Here is a 21,989-nt window from a genome sequence, read left to right on the forward strand (position 1 = left end):
AAAAAGAAAGAAAAAGAATATGGTTAATTGTTTGTAGAAATTTGGAAAAGAAAATTTATAGAAATTATAACATATGAATGAATAGAATAGAAATGAAAAAAAATAAACAAATATAAATAATAATAATAATATAAATTAAAAAAATTAAAATTGAGTAAGATAAGTGAAATCATTTTATTATTTTTATTTATATTAATTATTAAATAAAAACTTATTTTGAAGGGGTAATTAATAAAATACATAAAAAATTTTAAAAATTTTTATATGTTATGAAAAAAATTTTAAAGTTTTGGGAGGCCATAAGGAGGCTCTGCCTGTGGGTTCAAGTATTAGGTATCGGGTACCCAAGGATAGTACTTAAATTCTACTCGAACTTGATATAAATAGTAAAATTACTACTAGAATCCAATTATAGAGTATCATAACTTTATATAATTGGATTTAGTATCCATAACCCTATATTTTATAACAAGATACCCATTGCTATCCCTAAATACAAAACTATCATTCCACGTTATATAAAGATAAGGTACTAACTTTCTTTTATATAACTATAGATACATAGTTAAATATTTTGAAAATTATTATTATTCATTTTACTCATTTTCATGTACATTCTTTATTTTGACATTTAATTAGTAAAAATCAAAAGACATTATTGCTTTGTAATCAATTTCTATTTATCATTTTAACATCAAAATAACTTAACTAGTGATAGAAGAAAATATTTTCCAGGATTTAAACGATAGAAAATATTTTTAACAGTTTACCCCCACAACAAAAAAAAATAAATTTTTCTATAAAATATTCTATATTGAATTTTTTTTTCCAATAAGTTATTTTTTTGTTACCAAATGAACCGTTAATTACTATATTTTGCCATATTCCTAATTCCATGGAAACATTTGAATGTCTTTGCAAAATAACGATTATTCTTAGGCTTATATTTGATGCATTGTTAGTATAATAGTATTTATATACTATCACTTAATTATAAAATGTCAGATCATCCATATGCAAAAATAAAAATTAAAAAATCGTTCAAAATAAATATTTTTAAAAAATTATAAATATTAATTTTTAAAATTTCTAACTTTTAAATTTACTTATTAAAAAAATATCAACGTTTTATTTCAATGAAACTCTATAAAATTTATATACTGATAATATATTAAATACAAACTCATTATTATATATTTCTCTAACCCACGATAAATTAAATGATACTGCAAAACGGTGTTAATGTATGATTTTAATCATGAACCATATTTTAAGCAAAATCAAGTTCTTATGCACACAAAAAGGTCAATTTGGATGGTATAAAAGCAAATTCTGTTGATGGCAACACAAATGCATGAGATTAGAGAAATACGACCGATCATTCACTTGTAAATAAAATCGAAATTATAATCTAAAATACAGCAGAAGAGGTAAGTTTGCTCCTAAGACAAACTTGCCAGCTAAGTGGATAGTTTGACTCAATTTAGTAATGTTTGATGGTATTTTTGCATCAGTAATTCAAACACGACCTTTTTATTTCATTTATTATTTTATATCAAGCAATAGATTAAGCATAATCTAGTCTTCTTTCTATTTGCATGGAAATAAATGCTGGTCTTAGTTGTTTCCCAACAAACTTATCTAAGAAGCTCAACTGGGCCAAGTGGCATGGGATTGATGTAATCTGTGAAAGCTATCTATTGTTTTTCTTTTTGGCCAAGCAAATGGAAAAGCTAAGATTTGAAAGTTTATACAATAATGAGATAATGTTTGAAAAAGTATTTAAATTATTTAAAATAAATAAAAACGCCATTAATCTTGCATTAAGTATAATTAAGTTTTTAAGTTTTTATTTTACGTGTTATATCATTATTTATATTTTAATATATTACATTAATAATACGTAATATTTTGATTAATAATAATAAATTAATTATTAATTATAAAAGTTTTTAATTTAAAATAAAATATAAAAATTTGATTAAAAGTGATTAAATTATTTTAATTTTTTTAAATAATTCAAAAAAAATTTTACAAGTATTATGTTTATTATAATTTTCTATCAAATGCCGTTACCAACAAAAATAAAAATAAATACTAACAGCAATAAATTTTAATTCTAACTTGTAATGTGGGTCCAATGACTTAATTTTCTTCCTCGATAGGGCCCAACCCGCCCTTTCATTTCCATAGTGACCCAAAAGCCACGAACTTTCCACAAACTTGATTTTGATTTTTCTTACCAAACAAAAATTGAACCAAAAAGCCCTTTTGAATCTTCGTGCTTTCACTCTGCTTCACTGTTCTCGAGTCCATAAACCTTCCAATTGGACTCATCCACGTCAGACCCATGATCTTCAACCATCATCCACTTGGCTACCGTCTTCACATCCAACGGCAAAGCGTTATTGGATACACCTTTTAGTTCGTGAAGAATAATACACCATAGCATCTCAAGAAGAGGAATGTAATTTTTTGTTAATTTACAGCTAAGCCCCTCAAGTACCTATAAATTGAAAAAAATGAGGCTTCCTTTGTCTCCGAATTCTGACTGTAGAGTAAAAGAAAGACAGAGGAATCTCTCTGCACAGCCCAAGCGGCCACTCATTCTCTTTCTTTGTTTCTGGTACGTCCATTTTGGGAATCTTCAAAATTCAATACAATTTACCATTTTCATTGACCCTATCAGCAATATCACTAGTAACTATAATTTTTCTTCCTTCTACACCTCTTCTCTGTCATTAGTCTTTAAGCCTTTTTTTTCCTTATTATTTTTAATAAAAAAGGGCGCCGCTTATTTTCTAGGGTTTCAATTTGTCGAATCTAGGATAACGATGCTCCTTCATCGATTCTTTGTGCTTTTGGTTTCCTGTTGAACCTTTATTGTATCGAATGGTTCTGCTCATCCGAGGTTATTCAACTTGCTGCGTGTTGTTTTCTTTTCGGAGTAAGACTCTTGTTGTCTTCTTTTTGTTGATTATAATTGTGTGATTCGATTTCAGTTGAAAATCTTTTTTTCTTAAATATCGTAATGGTTGCTTTGAATAAGTTCTGGAGTGTAAATGTATTGCTTTAATTAGGTGTTTTTAATAAAAGAAGGGAATGGTATTATTAGGATTGCTACATATTCCGACTTTTTCTTCTTGGTGTTGTTAAGATCTACCAAGACAGCTAATCGGGCAGGATTTGTAATCTGGGTCAGGTTCAAAATCGTAAATTTATCTCTCCTTCAGTGGAGTCTACTGTTTCCCTTTGATTCTCTTGGGGTTTGCTACTTGTAAATGGACGACGGGGAGCTTGATTTTTCGAACCAAGAAGTGTTTTCGGGCAACATGGCTGATATTCCAAGCAGTTGCTCCATGGACAGTTTTTTCGATGAATTACTCAACGATTCTCATGCTTGTACCCATACACACACTTGCAATCCACCCGGCCCCGATAACTCTCATACACACACCTGTTTCCATGTTCATACCAAAATTGTGCCTGCCCCAACTGAAGATACGGCTGCTATTGATGACACCGCGGAGTCTAGGGAGAAGAAATCAAAGAAACGTCCTTTGGGTAATCGGGAAGCTGTTAGGAAGTATCGGGAAAAGGTTAAGGCACGAGCAGCCTCGTTGGAGGATGAGGTTGTGAGATTGAGGGCACTGAACCAGCAGCTGTTGAAGAGATTGCAAGGTCAGGCCGCATTGGAAGCTGAGATTGCGAGGCTCAAGTGTTTGCTCGTGGATATTCGAGGAAGAATTGAAGGGGAGATTGGATCGTTTCCTTATCAGAAATCAACAACAAATGTTAACATGATGAATTTGCCTGGTGCTTATGTGATGAATCCCTGCAATGTGCAATGCAATGATCAAATGTATTGCCTTCACCCTGGGCCTGAAGTTAAAACAGGAGAAGCAGCAGAGCTGAATGGGCAAGGATTTAATGGGTGTGAGTTTGACAATCTTCCGTGTTTCGCAAATCAGAACTCAGGAGAAAAGGAGCTTTCTACATATGGGGTTGGAAGTGCAGGGTCCAATGGCAATTCTTCTGGCACAAAAAGGAGGAAAGGTAAAATTTAGGAATTCTTTCTCTTAATTTCTTCATTTATTTTATGATGGATATTAGAGAGTGAATTTCTGATATGATTTGTTTGAAAACTGTATTTTATCACCATCTGTAACTGGTATGTTGGTAGTAGTTTTTTGCTTCACTAGAAGGCTTGAAACTTCCAATCCAAGATTTTAATTTTTTAGAGAAAGTGTTTTGGTCAGTTTATGCTTCTTGTCTTCTGTCAGGACTTCCGAAGTGGTTTTCTTTTGTGTGTTTATGGAGAAAGTATTACAGTTTTTGACTTGCTGCAACTACAGAGTTCATTATTGTTCCAAGCATATCAACCATTCGGTAATTCTGGTTGATAACCACATTAACTATGTTCAGAATGATTATTAGAGGAATAACGGAAGACTTACATGTGAAATAAGGACCATGGGTAGTTGGATGCTATTTGAATATTTAGATGTTGTTAGATAACCACATAAATCGTTAAAATTTTTGAGGTGGCTTGGATTTTTTTGTTGGGAAAATTAGAGAGGATGGCTTTGATACTGATATTTATTTTCTTTGAAGGTGCTATGCAGCTACAGTAGGTTGAAGAACTTTTGAGGTCAGCATTATCCATATTCTGCGGGGTACATATTTGTCTTCCAACAAGCACTTTTCTTGGGCTGCATCGCCATCCCTCAGGTCGCATTGCTTCTTCTTTTCTTTTTTTTCATTTTCAGTTCGTTGTGTTTTCTATTTTTACCCTACTTATGGGTTTTTAGGGGTGGCGTGGCTTGGATTTGATGCTATTAGTGGTCTTCTTAGTTTGTGGTTTAAAGCCTACAAACTTGTAAAGCTGAAACTTATGGATTTGTAGCTTGTAGCATTTATGAGCGTCGGCAGACAGTCTGCTTTGTTATCAAGCTAAACTCAACTTAATAAAATGCCTTATCCCATCTTTGAACTGCTTACAACTATGTACAGATCCATCAGTAATTACTATCACTGATGCGATGCTTTGCTGATTTTCTTGAAAATTTATGTGCTTGTGTGGAGTAGTGTTTTTTCTTTTTACCTTTTGCCTCCTGGGTTGAGCTCTAGTTCTCTCTTTCTAAGCTATATGAGTTCTTTTTATTGCTGAATTACAGATTTTAGGGAAGGTGGAATATCTTTGATGTTTCAATACTGTGAGCCCTTTGTAGGTGAGTTACAAGTTTCACTCCCCGCAGTCGTAGCTTGTGATTCACTTGGGAAGCTACAAATTAGCTTGCATAGCTTTCAGCAATTCCTATTCCGGTTTTGCATGACATCAACTAGGCACATGAAGTTTGCTTTTGCCATAGCATTCTGTTTGGGAAGGTTGCGAGATGCCTACTCAAGCGGGAAGCTGTTGTTTAAACTGAGGTTTTGATCAATGGTCCTCTGATGGAAACTCATAGTGGTCAAAGATGGGGTCGTTAAAACATTACAATTTTTTTATGTAACTGATAATTGTCCCTGAGAGTAGCAGCTGCATTCTGGCTTGCTACAAGCCTACAATTGAAACAAAATGGAAAGAGAAATGTGCCTTTGAAATTTAGGAAAAAAAAAGTTGAATTTTGAGGTTGGCAAACAATCTTCAATTTCCTTTAGATATCTTGTTCATTGCAATTCTCATTTATTTCTTTAGATAGAAGGGCCTTTTCTTTACTCAATTTTTGGTACTTTTGTTGTAGAAGAAACTATATTGAAAATCATAGGAGCCATATGCACTTTTGGGAGATGGGGAGTATCAACGAAGTGAGGATTAGCAATGGGACATTTTACAAATGCCTTTCTCAGCAACAATTTCATAACCTTGAACAAGTTATATGCGGTAAAACCGTATTAGGGGCGGTGTAAGAGCTTGGTGTGATCCTGGAAGACGAATCAAACTATATTTTTTTGAAGGAAATGACTTGCAGGCAAAGGATTTCTGTCATTGGATCAGAAGAAATGCCTTAAAACGGTTAACCATTTTAGGTTGTTTCCCCCATTAATCTCATAGGCATACGATCGTTTAAAGCCTCTCCGCCTCTAGGCTTAGGTATCAAAATGGTTTTGATGTTTGGCTCGTGTATTTGAAAAAATAAGACTCAGCAAACTAACCACTTATTACTCGATGCTCTTGTTCTTTGAGTCACAAAGGATTAGCCCCCTACGCCAGGTTCGGTGTAACCAACTGTCCCCTCTAGCCCGTCCTCCATACCTTCCAGGCTTTAAAGCAGATTTAATTCAACAGTAAACCATCCTCAAATACACCAACAAGAGACAAAAGGTTAGGATATAAATCAAGACATGTTAAGGACTACTCAAGTTGTTCACACAGAAAACATGATTTTAATTCATAAGAAAAATCATCCTTAAACTTTAACCCGAATATCTATGGATAGTCCTCAGCAGTTTGGGTGTCATCATCGCGATATATACTCTCTGCCAATTGCCAGACCTGAAGAGTGTTATCCTCAGCTACACTTGAAATCACCCATGGCTCATTTTTGTTCCATGAGAAATCTGATATCTTGGCTTTATGCCCTCCATGAGAAAAAAGCAGCTCGGGAGGACCATCATCAGCATCTAGCTCTATTTCTAATTGCTCTTCCCCAATTCTGCGGATCAACAATACACCAGTAGTTGGGTCATGAAAAAGGACAAGAGAGATAAATAATTTCTGAACGAAACAATGTTAAAAGTGGTGAGTTGGATTAATCATCTTAGGCACAGCCCAGACATGAGAAATTCCATAAGAAGAAAACAGCAATATGATTTGTGCAATGGTCATTGCTGATATTGCTCCTAACTTCAGGAGGTTCAAATTGGAGGAAAAGATTTTATTGCTAATATTAGGTTGGTCAAATAAAACTTGAAACCAAAAAGAAAAGGGAAAGCATAGCATTTGATACCATGATAGGCAGAACAAATAATATTGAACACATTCCTAGTATCATCCAAATGTTAACTACCTGTTAAGGTCCCAAACCATCAATCTTCTATCATCACCAGAAGATGCCAGCACCGTCTCATGATTAGGATCCCATTCTACCTGGAAGACCTCTCCACTGAAAAAGACAAATCCAAGGTGAGAAGTCCTATTTCGATGATTTCATGCACCATTTTGGGCAGTAAATGGTTTGTAGAGTAACTGACACAAAATTGTTAACCTAACTAGAAAAACAAGGTTCAGGAAATGGAAAAGAATGAAAATTTAATAGTACGCAAATGCTTATGTACACCTTGAGCTTTGAGGCAGACAGAAAGTAGAATCCAAAATTCCTTAACAAAAGTTTATCAATTAACATTAAATATTTCTAATTACTTTCATTGCAAGAAGAGTCAAGTATTCCTTTATATAATGCTAAAATTACTTACTCATGGAACTCTGGGTAATTTTTAGGGCCAAAATGAAGTCAATGAACAGCATGGAGTTACGTGTAGCTAGAACCAGAGATCAATTAGGTTTACAATTAAATTACCACTTGTACTGAAAGATAGAGTCAACATCTAATTTGCTTTAGCTACTAAATACCCAGAACCAATCTGAGAGATGGCAGACTTACGTGTGACTGCTTAAAACATGCAAAGGTACATTCAGCTTCCGCATATCAAACAAACCAACAGTAGAGTCAGAAGATGCTGTAGCCAGAATCCACTCATTATAAGGATTGAAAGACAAATAATTGATCTGAGAGAAAAAATAATGTTTCCTATCAGATTACCAAAAGGACATGAAAATATATCAGGACAAAGAATCATAAAACCAAAAATGACTATAATAAGAAGCTTAATTCACCTCTCTCTCATGGGCTTTAACGCGATGTTGAGTTTGGTTGGTGCGCAAGTCCCAGATCATCAACTGACAATCATCACCTGAAGAACCAAATATATTCTCATTCTTCAAATGCCATGACACATCTTCAACCACACTTTCATGAGCCTACAAGGACATTCACAGATCTCATAATCAAATAACAAATCACTAAGGTTTAAAATCCTAGCAATTCCTAGAAGTCCAATAAATACCTCATAAACATGCATTGTATCAAGAACCTTCTCTTGAGGCCAAGCAGACAAGTCCCACAGGCATATCTTATGGTCTTGTGAACCACTCACAAGATAACCCTCCTTAAGTGGACTCCAAGATAATCCATACCCTTCCTTGTCATGACCCCTCAGCCTCAAATCAGGATCACATTCACCTCCCTTATCCTTCTCTGCCTGCTTGGTATAATCAAACACGAAAACCTCGCAGCCACTGGTCTTTGCACCAATAATAACCGGATTCTGTGGCATACACCTTGCCCTGTTCACTTCCCCATCAACAAGCATCCTCTGTGTTATCTCCACCTATCAACAACCACACAACTTCAGCTAGTGGTTCAACAGAATAACTCAATCAGTTTGACATCAAAAGCCAGACCAGTTTTATAGTTGTTAAATTCATCAAAAAAAAAAAAGCAAATGAAGGTAATATTTTCATCCGGTAACTATTTGAGCAATGTTCTAACTTATATCTTTCTTGACGAACAAATATTCTTAAAAAAAAAAATCCTTAATCTAGCATTTTTAAAAATCAGTAATTTCATCAAGCATTTTAGTACCCAAATCACAGTCCTCAAGTTCAAAATGGAAAACGAAAATACAAATACTAATAATGGGATCAATAATTTCTACGCTTCCATCCAGTAATTTCATCGAACGCTTGGTACCCACAAAACAAAGCGTGTCAAAAACTAAAAACTCAACAAACCTTAGGGAAAACCGGGTCATCATTTTTGGCGCCAAATTCGGATTCTGCGGCAAGGGTCGGGAGGACTGCGTCGGCAATCATGAGAAAGTCCGAGGCGCCACCGCTGGTGTGCGTCCCGAGGACGAGTTTGTGGACGGAAAAGGACGGGTCGGCTCCGTATGGGCTCGGCGAAGACGGGACCCAGTGGACAGTCAAAGAAGGCCACTCCAGAGGGTGAGAAATGACGAGATCGTATAGGAACGGGGTGTTCTTCTTCCATACGGTGAACTCTTCCTCTACCTGATCAGGGTTCATCTCCGAATCGTCTGCCATGGCCTCTCGCCTCGGGTGGATTGGATTGGATTCTTCGCAGCCTTTTCTAGCTTCCCGCCAAAATGAATGCATTGTATGGGAGCCAAGCAAGGGTTTTCGGTTTCTTTTATTTGCATATTTTTGGGAAATTAAAGGTCAGTTAAATATTTCTCAAAAACAAAAAAAAAATTAAATAAGGTTTTGGGCTGGGACTAGGCGCCTGAGGCCCACGAGAACATGACAGCCCTAAGACCCAGACTAGAGGCTTCAATGGGCTGAAATTCTGCCCGCCGTAGGCATGGGCTTTTTATTAATCAATGAACTGATTAACATTTTAAATAATTAATATATTCTTGTAAGAAATTTTAATGTTTTGAATTTTTTAATTAAATTTGAATAAGAATGCATTTTTTATTAGTATTAACATTTGAATTGAGTTTACATTAAAAAAAAGGTTGAATATTCTTGTTTAATTTATAATAATCCACTTTTGAAGTTTACATTTATCTAATGTATTAAGTGTTTTTTTACCATCATTGATTGGAATATAAATCTTTCTTCCATATAAAAAAAGTTGAGTATAGTTTAAAACTCTTCAAACCAACCAAAAAAAAAGTTAAAGTGAAATGATTCAAAATTAAAATGAGTTTTGGAGCTCTAAGATGTCTGATATAAATCTGGCCGTGGAGGTGCCGGTTGGCCGTCACCTCCTTTCACTACTCCTTCGATCATGGGAAAAATGTAGCGAGAGGAGAGATGCGCAGACGAGGCAAAGAGAGAATGAAAAAGGCAAAAAAAATGAATAGGTTTTATTATATAAAGGGCAATAATCTTCTAAAACAATTAATGATATTTTTGTTAGAAATTTTTTTAACCCATTTCATGACATATAGAATAATTATTATGGAGAATATAAAAAATAAATTTTCTAACTTCTCTTGAAATAATCATTCCGTGAACCGATTCAGAAATGTAAAGAGAAATGAAATACTCATTACCTCCAACCAATCATATCATAAATTCAAATGAGAAAGACATTAATATACCTCTTTAAAAGTTTAAGTTTAATATGACTTAGAAAAAAATCAATTAGGGCGTCCACGCGCTGGCATGACCTTATTGCAAGATATATTAATAATAACTTTTTAACCTTTTGTGGTTGTTTTGAAATGAATGAAACTATATAAAAAGAAGATATTTATTTAGGAGTATCTTTTCATGGCTTAATAAACAAATATCGTATTACAAAGTTATCTTTATGAATTTCAAATAGCATATTCAACTTACTCCAACAGAAGTACTCGCAATCCAAAGCAGAGATGGAAGCTATCGTAACTTGCCTGGTTGACCAATGCAGTGTATGTATTTGGTACAGGTGCCTACCCAGGAATCTTTGAAACTTGGGGATCTCGTCTGAACCGCAAAACAAACAGATTTTGAATCAAGGAAAATCGGTGCAGCCGTTACTTGAGACAACGAGTCCTGGATTACATCTGCCTGCAGTGCTGGCAGTTGCAAGTTTCACGGAAACACCCTTTCGCTGTTCTAGATTTGGTTGGGCGGTGGAAAAGATAAAACTATTCTCCATCCGTTTTACCAGACGGTTTCAATGCCCATTTTGATTGATCTTTGTCGTTTACTAGACAACACTTCAAATGTGGAACCGCTGCGTTGACTGTTATTGTTTTGTTATCTTTCGTTTTTTATCACAAATTTCTTCCACAAAATCATTTAGAAACCACAACTTTGTTGAATTTTATCCATTGATGGGAGTTGCGTTGAAACTTTGGACCAGGACATGTAAATTCAATGAATGTAAACTCAAATGGTCTGCTCTCTCTCTACAATCTTACCGGATGTTTAGCGGATGAGAAAAAAGCCTGGAAATCCTCCCCCTCCCTGCCCCTTCGGGCTTCATTCTGGTGGTAAAAGCTGTGGAGTGCGGACCCCTCCAAGCATTAAGGTCCATAACTTCTTTTTTTGATGATCCGAATGTTCCCACTTCACATCCTACTGAACATGAAAATGACTTGGGAACCATCATCACTTAAAACTGTCCTTGGGCAACAGTGTTCCCTTTCTTCCCATCCTCCTACCTTCCTACCCCGTCCAATGTCCAAAACAAGAGTATGATAGAACTCATCATTATTATTATTATTATTATTATTTCATTTCATTCACAAAAATTTTTTAAAATATTATACCAAAATTTATCCATTTAATACTCATTAACTAAACTTGATACAACAGACCAAATATTAATACACTGATAGAAAAGATCCAACAGCACGAATTTACAACCAAATCATCAAACTAACACAAATTTCGAACACACAAAATTAATTCACTAACACCATAAACATTTGATACCACTAACTTTGTTCTTTCTTCTTTTTAATCTGGAATAAAATCACATAATAGAACAAGCAGCAGGGTTCTCGTCGCTAAAAGCTGTGGTGTATCGCACTTCGGTGGAGCTAGCACGAGCCAGTTGCGACAACTGTGGGTCCTCGGTGTTGCGCACGTACCCAGCTGGGGCCTTCTTGTCGTACACCCCAGGAGCGTAAGGGTGGGCAACCACGTCGTAAGGCACGTAGGGCCACAGCTCGACCTTCTTCCCCGTCCGATGTGCCACGCGTGCGACAACCTTTGCTGGGTCAACGTATCCAACGACGGTTAGCTTGTTGGCCTTGCGTTCCACGTCCACTTGGGTCACGCCCTTCATTCCTTCCACTGATTTCTTCACTTTGCGTTCGCACCCTTCGCAGTCCATTTTCACCTTGATCTCCACCGTCTGTCAGCAGGTGAAAACAGTATTAGAATGCAGACAACAGGCCCCATGTCGGGGGCACTGACAAAAACAGCTAACCATAAAGGTATCTCCCCGGAAGGCAAATATTATCATCCTATAGGCTTGGCTAATATTTAAAGTGAATTTACCAAAATAACCTTCCACTGGTTTGGCAGCATTTTACACTAAATTTTCCACTTTTACTTTACATAATTGCCCCATTTTTCTTTATTTAGTAAGATTGAATTCTTGAATTCTATGTTTAGGGTAAAAGTAGTCTTACTAATACTAATAATTGAAAGAACAAAGATTCTCCAAAGAGGAAACGTATACTGATTGATTGGTAAGAAACAGAAACGATAATGTATGAAGCAGAATACAATCTGCAAAGCAATTTCTGACTTCTATTTTAACAGATAGAGTCAATAGGCATTAAAACAAACCAAGAAATTGACATCTATAATTTTCTTTCTCTTCAAGTCAAATTATATTTCTTCTCCTTACCACCCAAGTTAAACTTCAGATTTGTCTAGATTAACAAAGGAAAATCATCACACAGAGAAAATTGAACATGCTGATTAGCAGATCCGAACACTAAACCATATAAATCTAATGATCCAAGAACCAAAAAAGAAAACCCAATTTTCCATTTTTTTTAAAGAAAGATAATAGCTTCCTTAACTAGTTGATCTACTATCAAAGAAGCAGCTTTTGCAAAGATTAAGAGTTTTTCTACAAGTTTAAAGCCTTAAAACTGAATACCCAGAAATTAAAAGGATTTTGCTTTAAGAGATGTACCTGCAACTGCTTACGTTTCTTGAGCTTGGAACGGCTACGAGAACAGTCAAACAGATCAGAAACATGATCCAGAGCACCCATTTTTTGTTTATTTCTTTCTGTCTGTTCTTTCCTTCCCTGTGTTTTTCTCTCTTTTGATAATTAGAGTACCAAAAAGAAAAAGAAGAAGATGCTAAAAGTAACAGGAGAAGAATTTCTCAGTATATACAAGATAAGAATGCTGGAAACCAAAATATCCTTCCAGAAGGGATCCCTGGCCAAAGAGTGACAATGATAGTATGATAGACACACAAGCAAGCATCCCTTCACTTTATATAAGAGAAGTTTTTCACTTTGGTGTCTGTCTTCATAGAAATCTATGTCGTTGGATTCTTGTGTTTAGCCAGTTTTGCGCCACGTGTCTCGGTTGTACTCGATGGTAATTGTAGAGAATCGATGAGTTTTTGGACGAGGCTATCCATGCAAGTAACACCGACTCCTGACAGTATGTGTGTGTGTGTGTGTGTGTGTGTGTGTTGGGGGGTCCACTTTTTTCGTTGTTTGGCGAGGGATCGGAGGATGAATGCACGCGCTTAGGCCTGGCGCTGGCTGTGGTCCAACTGTGTACCTCTCAGCAGCCAGCCATAGTTAGTGTTGTTACGAATGATGATGGGGTTGGGAACCTTCGCTTTTATGTTGGGTCCCCATGACCATGAGTTGGATTCTGTAAGAATAAATGGTGGGTGGGTCCTTTTGAATTTTTGGTACAATGGCCCCCACGAGTTCGGCCTTTTTTATTTAGAGAATAATGTTTCAATCCAAGCCCATAAAATACAGGAAGAGCCCAATAGTTTAATTAGTACTATATCTAAATTTAGATCAGTTCACCAAGCAACACAGTAACCTTATGTTTCTTTCTTCTTGTCCGATTGGAAAGGAGATTCAAAAACAAAATCCCTTAAATATCACTGAATTAAATGTTCAGCTACATAAGAATGTTGTTTGAATGATATTCGTTTGCAATTTAGAACATAGTTGTTGTAGTTGTCTTCTACTTTATCCTTGTCAAATGGGAATGGCACAACAAGGAATACCCCTTTCATTCATTTCTTTATCCTCAATCAAATCAACTATAGGTCATTCACATAGTCATCTCAATATTTCACTCAATAATTTGTTTGATTGTAACATTTATTTGTTTTTTTTAACTTAATTTATCAAACTGAGATGTTAACCGCACCAGTTAAGGTGATATTAAAATAAAAAAATTAATCAATAATGTGTTATTTCCAATTGAATTTGTTAAAAAAAATGTATTCAATGCAAAAAAGCTTTTTTTAAATGATATTTTATCTATTTTTAACAAGTACTTATAGGTACACGTTAATCAAACCATTTATAAAAACATATGTTATAAAGATAAATAATTAAAAATAAAAAGTACAAAAAAATTTATTACAATGCTATAATTCTCTTTTTTTTTGAGAGAGAGAGAGAGAATTACAATGTTATAATTATTCAATAGTAAATTGGTAATAGTTTTATATATCAATGAAATCATACCTTTCATCAACCAGGAAATTAAAATCCAATCGTAATTCAATAATTCTTAATTGTTTTTATTAATGATCGAGTGTTTTACATTAAACAGTAAGCAAGGCAATATCATGTAGTGATTCTTGTTGAAAAGATTGGGGAAGGAGCTTGGGTCCTTTAGGAAGCAGCTTTGCATGCTTGAAACCAAAGAACCTAATTTCGAAAATATACCAAGTTCAATCTGAGCCCACTTGACCCAATTCCCAAGGGGCTGTTGGATGCAGAAATTTGCTAATAGCCCCGATAAATACGTCATCCCTCCATGGATTTGTAAGCAAAACATTGTAGGCATGGTTTCATCTATCATCGCCTTAACCATAGGGCGCAAGATGAGAGGATGTTATTGATATTGACTGCACAAGCTCTGCCATGAAATAGATTGGTCATGGCCTCATGGGCCTTATCATGTTTTAAGGTGAGTTCCTTTTCCTTGAATGGAGCAGTGGAATTCGTTGGGTCCCGTGAATGAATGTACATCAAAATTCAATGCCAAAAACTGAGATTGCGATAGGTGTTGGAGTAGGATTTGCAGGCCCCATTTCTGTGGAAATGTCTCAAGTTCAAGCCCACTTGAATACCCTCATGGCGAGCACCGCTCCTTTCTTTGATTGTTTAAACTTGCTTTTAAAATTCTTGAAGTTGCACTATCCATTTTTTTGGGCTACACATACTTGCCATTAGCCGTAAAACTTAGATGCAAGTTATGAAGTTATTGATATCTTTACACAGATTTTATCCAGCAGTACTGTGGTTCTTGGGGAAAGACATTCTAGTAGAGATGAATTATTTTGACAGAAAAAGAAACAAAACTGGCTCCCCAGGATTCACATTGGTCTCTACTTTCATTGAAGTTTGGTAGATTGACTGAACAAAGTGGTTCCTCGGATTAATTTTCACATCAGTAGACCATGGCCTGGGCATCCCAAAAGAAGAACAATAGATTAATTATTTTCTTCATCTTTCTAGAATAGAATAAACCCATCATTTCCAAGTCAAGATGTTGGAATTCGTTTCAAATTTTGACTGTTGATTCACATTGTAGACTGTTCTTTTTTTCCACCCAAAATTAAAAAGGAAAAAAGCCCACGTAACCAGCTAATTGGGAAGCACTTTCACCTGTGCTTCTTTTCTTGCTGTGACCACAAAGTCAATAATTAAACCAAGATTTAAGCCCCAAAGATTCAATATTACAACAATCCCGCTTGAGCTTGTTTTCTCTTAATAAGCTCTTCCTTTCAATATAAGGTTACAGAGAAAAGGCCAAAAAGGGTTAAGCTGAGTTAGTGCTTTTTGTTAATGGGAACTTACTTGGTTTACAGGACAATCCTTTTAAAAGTTAAAGAACAAAGCCACAGGCAGATATGGATATGCATGACTTTATTGTAAGTATATATATGATTTTCAAGTTTGGTTTTCAGACGTCAAAAAGAGAAACAAGACACACCCTCTATTTCTCAGGACTGGAAAAAGAAAAAGGGTCAGGGTCAATGCTGTGTTCGTGGCTAGTTATGGTGGGAGTGAGTTTCTTGGAAAATAGAACAAGTCAAATTTAGAACAAGAAGATCCCGTTGATTTTGCTTGCTTTAAAGAAACGTTACGAACCATACCGAGATTCAAACAAACAGGATATGGGTTATGGTTCAATGTTTCTACAGTGAGAGAGAGAGTGCCACTTCGAGTCATCCACGTACTGATTGGTGATAGCAGCAAAGAACAAAAAATATGCAGTCAAGGTTGCACGGGAAGCACTTAAAGCAAGTTTTCTTCCTTTTTTTTTTTTTTTTTTCTTGTTTACCTTTTGTGAGAGTTGCATTGTAAAAAACAGACCAGAATTAAAGAAAGGCATGGGACTCCACCAAAGGCACCACACTACACATGACTTGCGTGTGTCGGTCTCCAATGTAGAAATGTGAAATCCCCTGACATATTGCATGGGTCACATTAAGCAACTCTTTCTTTTTATTTATTTATTTTTCTTTTTTCTGCTATGACCATCCCAAGAGAGCAAACATGGAACAAAATGGGAAGAACCCTTTTATTTGTACTACTGGATACTATTTTAATTGCCCTCATGAGCTGTGCAATATGGGCCCAAGAACCTAAAGAACCAGAAAGAAAAGGATGAAGTTGATCACTACTTCGGATTTGCCAACTGCAATTTCCTTTTGCAGGAATGGAGGAATATATTTTATCCCAAATTGTTCAGCTTTTATAATCCTCTGTTTTACATAATAATCAAAACGGTTCTTCCAGCTTCTGATTTTAATTTAACATAAGTAATGATTACAAGTCATTGGCTTCTTTCATCATGCTTTCATGCTGATATATTCCCTGTAGATACCTGTTGGAATGGAGAAGCCTCGACAGACTATTTAATGTTTTCAAGGGTTTTTTCCTGTCCCATATACCTGCTTTCCTTTTCGTTTTGAACAAGTCATTGCCTTAATTGTACTTGGCATCGCCATTTATTGGCTTTTACTTGTGATATCAGATCTCCATATTTATACAACCAAGACTCGCAATGCAAGGCGCAAGTTCAGCTGCCATGGGTTGTTAAGTTTACAAGGAATAATGCTACTCAGTTCTCAATTGTCATAGCCCAGAAGAGAATCTTTAGTTAATTCAACTTTCAAAAAGAAATTAATTACTACCTCTTTTTCTCACCCTTAATTTACATCAATTCGGCAGCTTCAATGCCACTCTTGAAACTTGTATAGCATTGTACATCTCCAATGACATTTTCTGGTAGGGTTTTGATAAATTTGACTTGAGTGAGGCTAAAGAATGGTGGGGGAGTCAAATATTTAATCATAACCTTCCAATAATAATTTTTTATGCAAAGCATCCCTGGCTGCAGACTGCATATACAGTGGATCCAGTCTTGGCAATTATTATTTATCATCTAGACTTTGTAATGGATGATTGAGTGTATCTCTCCATATGCTTCCACTCCACCAATTCCATACGCTTCCACGTGTAACAATGGCTTGTTTTTTTTTTTGGTATTATATTAATGGTTAATTGTTCCAAGCATGTAATGTATGGCTGCTGCACAAACACACACAAATAAAGCAGGTTTGCTGTGGACACCAGACCATAGCACCTTCAATACTCAACACTTCCAGTCAAGATGCTGATCGACAATCAAACCTTCGCCTGCCCCCCACCATAATTTGTCTCTTGAGACTTGAAAGTTACTTACGGTTGTTGTATTTGAATGTTAATTTTCTTACCGCAATTTAACACCCCAATAATCCAATTTTTTCCATAGTCAAAAAGGCATGCAGATAACTTGAACCTTCATTCGGTGCTTCTGCCGTGTATTATTAAAATTTTTACAGTCATTCAGTTTTCATGCCTGGATCATGCTTGTGTCATTTGAACAATTCCAGCAGCTATGATTGTATTCAAAAACTTTTTTGTTTTCTTTTCCAAAATGTCATGAGAGAGGCATTGAGGTGTGGTCCTTTAAAGACCGTTTGCAGTGAAGGGTCTTGGCCATTGCAAGTCTGAAATTGTGGGCATAGAAAGTCTCACTCATCACAAAGATACGACTTTAAATATTATATTGGTGGGTCACATGCATGAGGATGGGACCTTACCCCTCAGCTAGGTGCAGCCTCAGTGGTCTAACAACAACTCCTCGAGTCACCGTCTCGTCTCTTTCAAAGTCTATACCCATTAATAAAGCAACTGATCAATTGGCAAAAGCTTTGATAGTCCCATTTTTCATCCATCAAAAAAAAAAAAAGAAAGAAAGAAAGAAAAAACTGGCATATCCCTTACTAAAGAAAGCTTATCTTGACCTAGGTATATGAATATGATCTTGAATTGTCAAGATCTTCGGTTCCCGTATGTTTTAGTAAGTTCAAAAATTTGGGTTTGGTCAGCAGTCGAATTTGTTTTGAAGAATTACGTTGAGAAATTGAGATGGTGTTTGAAATGGGCAAGGAAAGTGACAGATTTTAATCATTCACCAATTCATGTTTTTAGCTAATGATGGGAATGAATGGCCCTTAATTCAGGGTCCTTGTGTCAATGCATGCTTACTAAGCCACGTAGAAAACAAAAACAAAACATCCCAACTGCCGTATTGAAAAAATTCTGGCGCAATTGATGAACTTTGATATATATATATATATATATATATATATATATATATATTCTTCAGGTTTTAGACTAATCAATCATGTGTCAGGATTCCCTTCCTCGTTCTTTCTAAGCTATTTCGCTAACCAAATCGGTTTGTTTATGTAGTTTGAAAACGCTTGACATGCATCGTCGAAGTTTCACCTCCGCGTTAATGGATCACTACTGCAATCACCACTCTTTTTCCATTAGGTTGTTTGTCTATTTCTATATCTCCACCATTCATTAAGCAATCACCGTGTTTCCAACACCCAAAAAGGAAAAGGGTCAAATCATTATTATCATTTTGAAAACAACATGGAGAAACTGGAATGGCTGTGGCTCTTTTTCCATGCTCATAGTTTTGGCCATCGATCCATCATCATTCACATTTCACACACTATACTTTTGAAGTGGGGACGGGGCCTCTATTATGGGAAGTGAGGAGTGAAAACCCCAAGATTGGGTCGATTTCAGAATCACTTTGCCAAAAGCAAAAGAAAACAAACAGAAGTAAGTAGTTGGGAAGGTGCAGCAACACTTCGCACCAAATACGAGAATGGGCTTTGGATTTTTTCAATCATCCAAAAAACCCAAATAAATAACAAAATCCCAACTTTTTCTATCATTTCTTTTTTTTTTTAGTTACAGCTGGTCAATGAAGTGAAGTGGAGTGTGCTAGCCAGGGTCTTGGGTTGATCTTGGTGTTTTCACAATTTCACGTGGTCTGCACCGTGGATGCAGAAGGAGCCGGGCAGGGAAAGGATCATGAACATGTAGGGGGGAATAGGACTCATGGTGGGTCACGGTTGGTGGGCAGCACATGGGGCCACCCTTTCCCATATTGTGCCATGGCTAACTCTCACCATGTTTCCTCTCTGCTTCCTTCTCGAATGCGAACGGAAACAACGCTTTCAAAATAAAGATAGCCACCCTTTTTTCCCCGCATACGATACATATCATGTAAATATAACAGTATTTGAGAAAAATAAAAAGGTCTAGGGAACTGTGTTTCATTGTAACCAGGATTTTTCCATGGACTTTTTATCTCTGAATGTTGGACCTCAAGAATCTTGCTGACATTGGACAAATTTTCCGTGATTTAGGATCCATTGTAACTTAGCAATAGCCGGTTCAAATATGTGGGGTCTTTCCTAGTCCTGGAGGTGTTGATTATGCATTGGCAAGTTCGTGCATGTGGAGTACCAGAGAGACAGATCATCTTCCCAGATAAGAGTTCTGGATTCTCAATGCCTAGTGGGAATTCGATAAGAGGTCTGCATGAGATTAGACCATTTTATCTTTGTCAATACACTGATGAGTACAAGCCCCGACTAAACACAACAGATGATATTGATCACAACTTTCTTTTTCAAATAGAAAGTTCAATTTAGTTCGGTTAGACTATTGAGTTACACTGAAATTATATCTATGATCTTTTGATCGATTAGACTCACAGTCCAAACCCAAACCCAAATATATTTTGGATTCTCCAAAAAGTAGTTTACTTTAATTTCTAACAATTATTAATTGGATTCTTCCCATGAAAGTAATGAGCATCCAGCTGAGAAGGTACATGAACTCATACTGGCTAGGAAAAAAGAGTTTCACATATAGCAAATAATTGAAGTGTACAAAGGTGTTACGTACAGTATGGAAAAGGGAAAATTTTGGATTATTCCAATTGGGACTCAATTATGAGAGACACAAAGACATCATTATCTTTAACCTTGGGTGTGACACATGGGGGCAGAATTTAAATATAGAAGTCTTGGTTTTTGGCTTGGAAAAAACCAATGTCAGATAAGACACCCATGGGTGGAAGGGCTGTTGTTTTTGGAGTGCCCAGTGACTCTATCTCCATGGCTTATTGTGGATTTCGGGGCAACCTCCCACCGGCTTTGAATTTCTCCCAAATCTGCCTCATTTTTCTCAAAGGAAATTCATCCTTCAGCTTTTCGCTGTACCAGCCAAGTTTGATAAGACTTTCGGTTACTTCCAAATTAATAACATTAGTAACTTTCTGTCTTTAAAGCTTGGCTGCTCTTTAAACAACAATAACGTGCTCAAGTTCAAAATGCATTCATGTGAATTTTAAATTCCAGCCAGCAAGAAACTGATGAAAAGGTTTAGATAATATAGGAAAAAGGTTACTCCAGTTAAGATCAGTTCGAATTTATAAACATGCGCAACAGGTTTTTTTTTTTTTTTTTTCTTTCAAGGATTTCAAATTTAAATAGCGATAATGAATTTACGTAATTCGTAGGTATAGTTTGATAATTTAATAAATACGTTAATAGTATGGTTTCATTGAGATAAGTTTTCATCATTATTAAATAGTCTTAAACTTATTCTTTAATTAAAAAAGGAACATTGGAAGAAAATTCAAACTTTGAAGATATGCTTTTGCTGTAAGCCCTACAAATGTGCTTTTCAATTGTTTCAAGAAATCTTGTACAATTTCTATGAGTTTATCCTTAAGCAAACTGGTGCAGATTATCAAGCAAAATTATATGCCAGATTACAATACAAATTCCAAATCTAACTTGTGGCATGGGATTGCAGGCAGACAAGGAAAGAAAATCCAAACCAAACCAGCCAAATAATTACTCAGCTATTTTGGCAATTTAATAAATCACCCTGTGATTTTCCACTGAATTACAGATAGTCTTTCCATTTTTTGTGAGTGTTAAATTGCTCAACTCTGACTTGGCAAATTTAAGAGGTTAACCACACATATACCATATTAGAGTGCTTAATTAAGGCATTCCATATCAATGGACAAAAAATTAATTAAAAGAATTAATAAATTTATGTTCCCAAAAATAAGATAAAATACTAGAAATTTGTATTCCCAAAAAATTAAAAGAAATGTAGAAATCCGAGAAAGAAACAAGAGCAAAATTATTATAAGAATCCTATTCTTCAGGCTTTCCAAATGACTAAACTGACACATCTCTGATTCTTTCTCTCTCTCTCTCTCTCCCAAAAATAAAAACTGACCAATTCAGAGTCTCTCTCTTTCTCCAAAGTCTTTACCCAATAAATGAGTGAATCCACTTTGGAGTTGAATTTTCTTTTTATTCCAAAGGGAAAACAAACGCCTCTGAAATCTCTGACCCGATAGTTTAGTCACAAAATCTGCATGTATACGTTGTTGCTTACCCCGTCGGCTGGTCCTATACATCTCTCTCTCCCCCTCTCTTTAATGCTTTGGACGATTGTGTTTATATTATTATTATTAGAGAAAACAAAAAGCAGAAAATAGTATCCTAGGCTCTCTCTCTCTCTCTCTCATCTTTCCTTTTCAAGTTTTTTCAGTTACTTAATTCACACCTTCACCCTCTCTCTCCCTCTCTCTTATAAATATACACCACCACCTCCGCCTCCCTTTTGTTTTCTATATGTTCCTTGAATAGCAAACAAGAAGGGGTGGTCGAGAGTTCTTTAGGCTTTCTATGATCCAAAGGAGAAAAACCCATTTTAGTTTTTGATCTGATCTTGTGGGAAAGGAAGAGATTTGAAGGAAAAGGGTGTTGCTTTCTTTCTTCTTTTTCTTTTGGTTCTTTTGAGGGTTGTTGGCTGCTTTGAAAGAAAAAAACAAGAAAAGAA

General features: G+C 35.7%; 4 protein-coding genes across 9 annotated transcripts in view; 2 read left to right on the forward strand and 2 right to left on the reverse strand.

Moving 5' to 3' along the window:
- Positions 1-2,538: 2,538 nt before the first annotated feature.
- Positions 2,539-5,644, forward strand: LOC110417888 (basic leucine zipper 23-like). 6 transcript variants are annotated; one of them, XM_021430469.2, is made up of 3 exons: positions 2,539-2,626; positions 2,806-4,056; positions 4,615-5,003. In XM_021430469.2, the coding sequence occupies exons 2-3, from the start codon at positions 3,282-3,284 to the stop codon at positions 4,632-4,634; spliced, it is 795 nt and encodes a 264-aa protein (XP_021286144.1). In that variant the 5' UTR covers positions 2,539-2,626; positions 2,806-3,281; the 3' UTR covers positions 4,635-5,003. The 6 variants fall into 6 exon arrangements, 5 of the variants coding, with proteins under 5 accessions (XP_021286144.1, XP_021286147.1, XP_021286146.1 ...); XM_021430472.2 differs by having other exon boundaries at positions 2,552-2,626; positions 3,203-4,056; XR_002445357.2 differs by lacking the exon at positions 2,539-2,626 and adding an exon at positions 5,178-5,644 and having other exon boundaries at positions 2,643-4,056; positions 4,615-4,731.
- A 682-nt stretch (positions 5,645-6,326) lies between these two features.
- On the reverse strand, positions 6,327-9,221 carry MSI2 (Transducin family protein / WD-40 repeat family protein). Its single transcript, XM_021430466.2, has 6 exons — positions 8,795-9,221; positions 8,068-8,391; positions 7,838-7,981; positions 7,605-7,729; positions 7,011-7,106; positions 6,327-6,656 (listed from the first exon to the last, which is right to left on the reverse strand). Exons 1-6 carry the CDS (start codon positions 9,176-9,178, stop codon positions 6,431-6,433), a joined length of 1,299 nt encoding a protein of 432 aa, XP_021286141.1. The 5' UTR covers positions 9,179-9,221; the 3' UTR covers positions 6,327-6,430.
- A 2,106-nt stretch (positions 9,222-11,327) lies between these two features.
- On the reverse strand, positions 11,328-12,962 carry LOC110417841 (heavy metal-associated isoprenylated plant protein 26-like). The gene is made up of 2 exons (XM_021430403.2): positions 12,675-12,962; positions 11,328-11,879 (listed from the first exon to the last, which is right to left on the reverse strand). Exons 1-2 carry the CDS (start codon positions 12,753-12,755, stop codon positions 11,496-11,498), a joined length of 465 nt encoding a protein of 154 aa, XP_021286078.1. The 5' UTR covers positions 12,756-12,962; the 3' UTR covers positions 11,328-11,495.
- A 7,229-nt stretch (positions 12,963-20,191) lies between these two features.
- Positions 20,192-21,989, forward strand: part of LOC110418079 (putative BOI-related E3 ubiquitin-protein ligase 3) — a 3,082-nt gene continuing 1,284 nt past the window's right edge. Inside the window, exon 1 of the mRNA XM_021430694.1 lies at positions 20,192-20,351. Within this exon, the coding sequence (XP_021286369.1) occupies positions 20,192-20,351 (160 nt within the window). The remainder of the gene's footprint in view (positions 20,352-21,989) is intronic.

This window comes from Theobroma umbraticum, unplaced genomic scaffold, assembly GCF_002168275.2.
Source record: "Theobroma umbraticum cultivar Fairchild unplaced genomic scaffold, ASM216827v3 scaffold_50.0, whole genome shotgun sequence".
In the NCBI taxonomy this organism is placed as follows: Eukaryota; Viridiplantae; Streptophyta; class Magnoliopsida; order Malvales; family Malvaceae; genus Theobroma; species Theobroma umbraticum.